The sequence below is a fragment of the Dendroctonus ponderosae genome, unplaced genomic scaffold (genome assembly GCF_020466585.1).
Source record: "Dendroctonus ponderosae isolate FM_Combo_2020 unplaced genomic scaffold, Dpon_F_20191213v2 Dpon_F_20191213_8, whole genome shotgun sequence".
Taxonomy (NCBI): Eukaryota; Metazoa; Arthropoda; class Insecta; order Coleoptera; family Curculionidae; genus Dendroctonus; species Dendroctonus ponderosae.
Window position 1 is genome coordinate 5,495,556 of NW_026019016.1, and position 4,307 is coordinate 5,499,862.

Here is a 4,307-nt window from a genome sequence, read left to right on the forward strand (position 1 = left end):
AGCAAAGGATAAATAAAATATACAATTCAACTAAATGGAAAAACATAAATAAAAGAAGAGAAGGTGATATCAAGTATATATCATTACCATATATTTCGGAAATTAACACAAAAATAAAAAATATATTCAAACCACATAATATCAATAGCAGAAAAAACTAAAAACAACTTAGCAAATGAATGTTTCACAAAATTTAAACCTATGATTGACAAGTTAGACACGCCTAATGTAATTTACAAAATATACTGTTTCAATTGTGATAACACATACATAGGTCAAACAGGACAATATCTAAAGAAAAGAATATAAGAACATAAGTATAGCCTAAGAAAAAATAACGTAAATGGTACAGCATTAGCACAGCATGTACAACAGAAGTTGCATAATTTTGATGTTGATAACACAAAAATACTGATTAACGAGAGAAATTATAATAAGAGAAGAGTCCATGAAATTATACAGATTAAAAAACATAACAATGCTATGAATTTCAGATCGGATACCGACAATCTTAGATTAGTATATCATTCATTAATTAAATGAAATAAACATAGAATATTAACTAACACCCAGTATATTGAAGAATTTTGCAAACCAAAAATAAACTTCTTAGAATGCAAAGAAAAATAGCTGAAAGTAAAAGAAATCAATATAAACAGTATTTCGCTTTGTGCCCAAAATGGACAAAATGAATACTCCAAATGCATGCCAAGGCTTAAAGTAGCAACAACGCTACACATGTAAGTAAAAATATGTAAGTATCTGAAAAAAGAATTTTTGTCACGTTAAAGCATTTTTAAATATTCTGTAAGTTTGGCTTAATTCGGCAAGCTATAGTTTCCTAAAAGAGCCTAAAAACGTAAAACAATAGTCTTATATCAAGTTCGGCTTTCAGTTTTCGATATTCAAAGTAAACCATCCGAGTGTCTATATGAATTAATACATTAATACATTTGGACTTAGTCTTAGGAATTGTTATAAAATCTGTGATTTGCAATCGTCCAAAAATCGGAAAGGAAACTGAAACGTGTATGACATGTGTGGCTTCCCCTTATCGATCACTCACCGACCGATTATTTGGTCATCGGCGGAAGGTTCTCTGATCGGAGTCGGATCGGAGTCGGATCGGAGTCGGATCGGAGTCGGATCGGAGTCGGATAGGAGTCGGATAGGAGTCGGATCGGATAGATGTGTCCCGGCCTTTAGGGTGTGTGCCTTTGCAGGTCCGAGCTGATGGTGAAGAAGCTGCGCTACTACGCGCGGTTCATTGTCGTGTGCCTGCTGCTTAGACGAATGAAATTAGTTAGAGAACTGATAGTAGAATTAGACAGACATATCGCCGACTACACCAGTACCTACGAGCCCGACGACCAGATCGAGTGGAGCCTCGTTCTGGACGAAATCAAGGCGTTTATTGCCTCCGACTCTCTAGTGAGCGTCTTGCATGCGGATACAAACCCTATTGTTTTATCCCACAGGTAAGCTAACGCTTTGTCCCATAACAGTGAACATTATAGTGGACGACACAGGAAAACAGGCAAATAATCGAACGGAAATCAGCATTTTCCCGTTTTCTATGTATACATTGGCTTTGAACATAAAATTCGAGATTTAACGCTTCTGAACAACCAGGTTGAGCCCACTGACGACGCCGCCAGTAGAAAAGTCGCAGTACATGAACCTGACGCTGCAAGAGATCCTGGTAGTGGGTAGCGCTACCGAACAAGTGAAATTCTCCGAACTGACCATGGACATGTTCCGGATGATCCAGACGTTGGAGCGCGAGCCTCAGGAGGACTTCAATCATATCTACGACGCGTCACCGGCACCTGGACGCATGCCCTATGGAGTGCCCGGCCAGAAAGGGTGAGTCTTCACCTGGCTCCTTAAAAACAGTCGTCTAGTGGATGTTTGGCCTCAGATATCTGGAGAATGGAGATCGGCCCTCTAGGCGGGAGAATCCCCACAAGTATCTTCTCTACAAGCCGACACTCAGTCAGATATTGGTGTTTCTGGCCAGCGGCTTCAAGGAGCTGCCTGTTAACGGGGCGCTTCTACTCTACCTTTCGTCTGATGGTTGCTTTTCCACGTCCAAACATCCGGAGGATAGTAAGTAATGGACAGTTTTCCTGGCTGGATAAAACAGGGCGATTTTCGTTGAACCTGGTCATGCATGTATTTTGGGTCAAATCAATTAATGCAGGCGCCAACAAGTGGACATTCTCTTCAGCTTGAATGCATTTATATCGAATGCTTCTATATTTAGCTGTCCCGTGTGGTATTTTGCATCGGATCAATATGGGCGTTTTGTTGCGTTTCAGTGGGTTTCGACCTGGGCGGCGTTTCGACCACCAGCAAACGCGACGGGGAACACAAGAAAACCAAAGAAGTTCACTGCGTTTATCCGGGCGACCTTTATCCCTTCACTAGACGTCCCTTGTTCGTGATAGTGGACTCCGACAATAGTTTCGTGTTTCAACATATACCTAGGTATTTTGGACAGCCGCTAGTTACTCTAATGTCGCCTCAAGATACACCTCCTGCCTTCCAAGGTAACAGTTTCCACATCCTCATTACGGCCCACACTTGAATTGCTTTGTTTCAGACCAACAACACAATGGGTCTTTATTTACTCTGTTTCTGCACTCACCGTTGACCGCCTTCTGTTACTGCTGTAGCATCAACAGCATAGCCATCCATCACTGGGAACGTTGCCAGTCGTTTGTTGATCGGTTCGTCACTGAGGCTTCCCGCCTCTTTACAAGGGCGCGTGTAGGCAAGTAAATCGACGAAAAAATGCCTTTGCGGATTACGGGTACTTTCATAACGCACCCGGTAGCACTAATGGCCCATTCCCGCCTCAAGGGTATCCCTGCTTTGACATATCAGTTGTGCGAAAGAGCGAGCGCACAAGCATCATTGTCATGGTAACCCGCGCGTGCTTGTTCCACATGCCCAACCTACCAGTGCCGAACGCAAAGTAGCATTTAGTGAAACGGTGAATTTAATCGCTTAATATTTTGCAGATCTGTCGTATCTTCAATTTTTCGGCGACGATTTCCTGCGGCTGCTGCTGCTGCGCTACATTTTCTGCGAGGTTGTGCTGCACTTGCATCGCGCTTTCCGGGGGCGGCAGTACCGCCCCCGCTGCCAGCCGCCCCTGCCGGAAGCCGAGCTGCTGGAGAATCCGGCGCTGCAGCATTTGGTGCTCGACCTGGCCACCCACTTGGAGGTTAGGGCGCATTTCGAGGGGCACGAACTCGAATGATCCAGGTAATTCGGTCTCGCCGCTTTTCGCCGCTTCTTTCACCAAGTGCTGGCAACATTTCAGGTCTTGTCCCTCATGGATAGGTTTGGGCCCCAGCATCATGTCCTGGTCACCCGCCCCCCAAACCCATGAGGGAGGAGGGGATCGCCCCTATGAGAAACTGAACATTCCGATCGTCAAATTGGCCGCCCGAATGGTGTTCTTCAAAATTGTCCGCGTGCTGCTAAAAGTGTCGATCATCCGCATGCAGGTGATCTGGACTGGCGTTAGGACAGTTTTCGATTGTTGCCACTGCCGAGACCGTAGTTTGGTTTAATGAGCTTCACTATAGACTTAAAGAATTTGAAATACCGTGATAATACTTAATTAGAGTAAACTAACTCGAAGGTAATGCGCATTGAATGGCACTGTTTGAGGCGTTGTTGAGGCGTGGAATGTTCAATCTTCCAGTCCATGATTTGAGGTTCTTCTAATGTTGCGCACTTTTTACCCCCCCGCTTCAGTTATTATGGCTTTTTACTCGTTACGCCCGGTCAATGCCCATTACCTGATTCAGCTCAAATGGGAGCACAGCGTCTTTCACAAACAAAAAATCCGTTCACTTTAAAGGCCGTTCATCCGAAACGGCTTTAGCATTAAAGCGCAATTAATACTTAACCTAATTTTACCAATTCAATTGTTTCTTGCCGTATTTCCAAACATCTATAAGCCACTAAGCGTACGTTATGGATTCGTATGAGTATTCCGTTTTTAAATTATAGGTATTATTGAAATTACTATTAAACAAACGTTCTTTAAATATACTTTGATTTCTCCTTGAGATACTACCTTACACACGCTTAATAATTCCGAGTTTAATAACACACGGTTTTCTTCAAAATTTTATATTTTGTGGTACAATTTTTAGCGCTAACAGGCCAATAACCACGTGGTAATCATTTCTAGTTCACACGTCTGCCTATTTTAACTATTTTATCAAGTAAATATCCTCATTGAGATGGAAAACTCAGATAGGGCAATTGATTTGCAGCAAATTAAA

At 42.8% G+C, this 4,307-nt stretch overlaps 1 protein-coding gene across 1 annotated transcript in view; it reads left to right on the plus strand.

Annotated features, from left to right (window-relative positions):
* The window catches only part of LOC109534332 (protein SCAI), a 6,258-nt gene extending 2,191 nt beyond the window's left edge, over positions 1–4,067 (plus strand). Inside the window, exons 4-10 of the mRNA XM_019899962.2 lie at positions 1,224–1,478; positions 1,633–1,866; positions 1,922–2,109; positions 2,322–2,552; positions 2,606–2,776; positions 3,027–3,273; positions 3,332–4,067. Of these exons, the coding sequence (XP_019755521.2) occupies positions 1,224–1,478; positions 1,633–1,866; positions 1,922–2,109; positions 2,322–2,552; positions 2,606–2,776; positions 3,027–3,268 (1,321 nt within the window). The 3' untranslated portion in view covers positions 3,269–3,273; positions 3,332–4,067. The remainder of the gene's footprint in view (positions 1–1,223; positions 1,479–1,632; positions 1,867–1,921; positions 2,110–2,321; positions 2,553–2,605; positions 2,777–3,026; positions 3,274–3,331) is intronic.
* Positions 4,068–4,307: the final 240 nt, after the last annotated feature.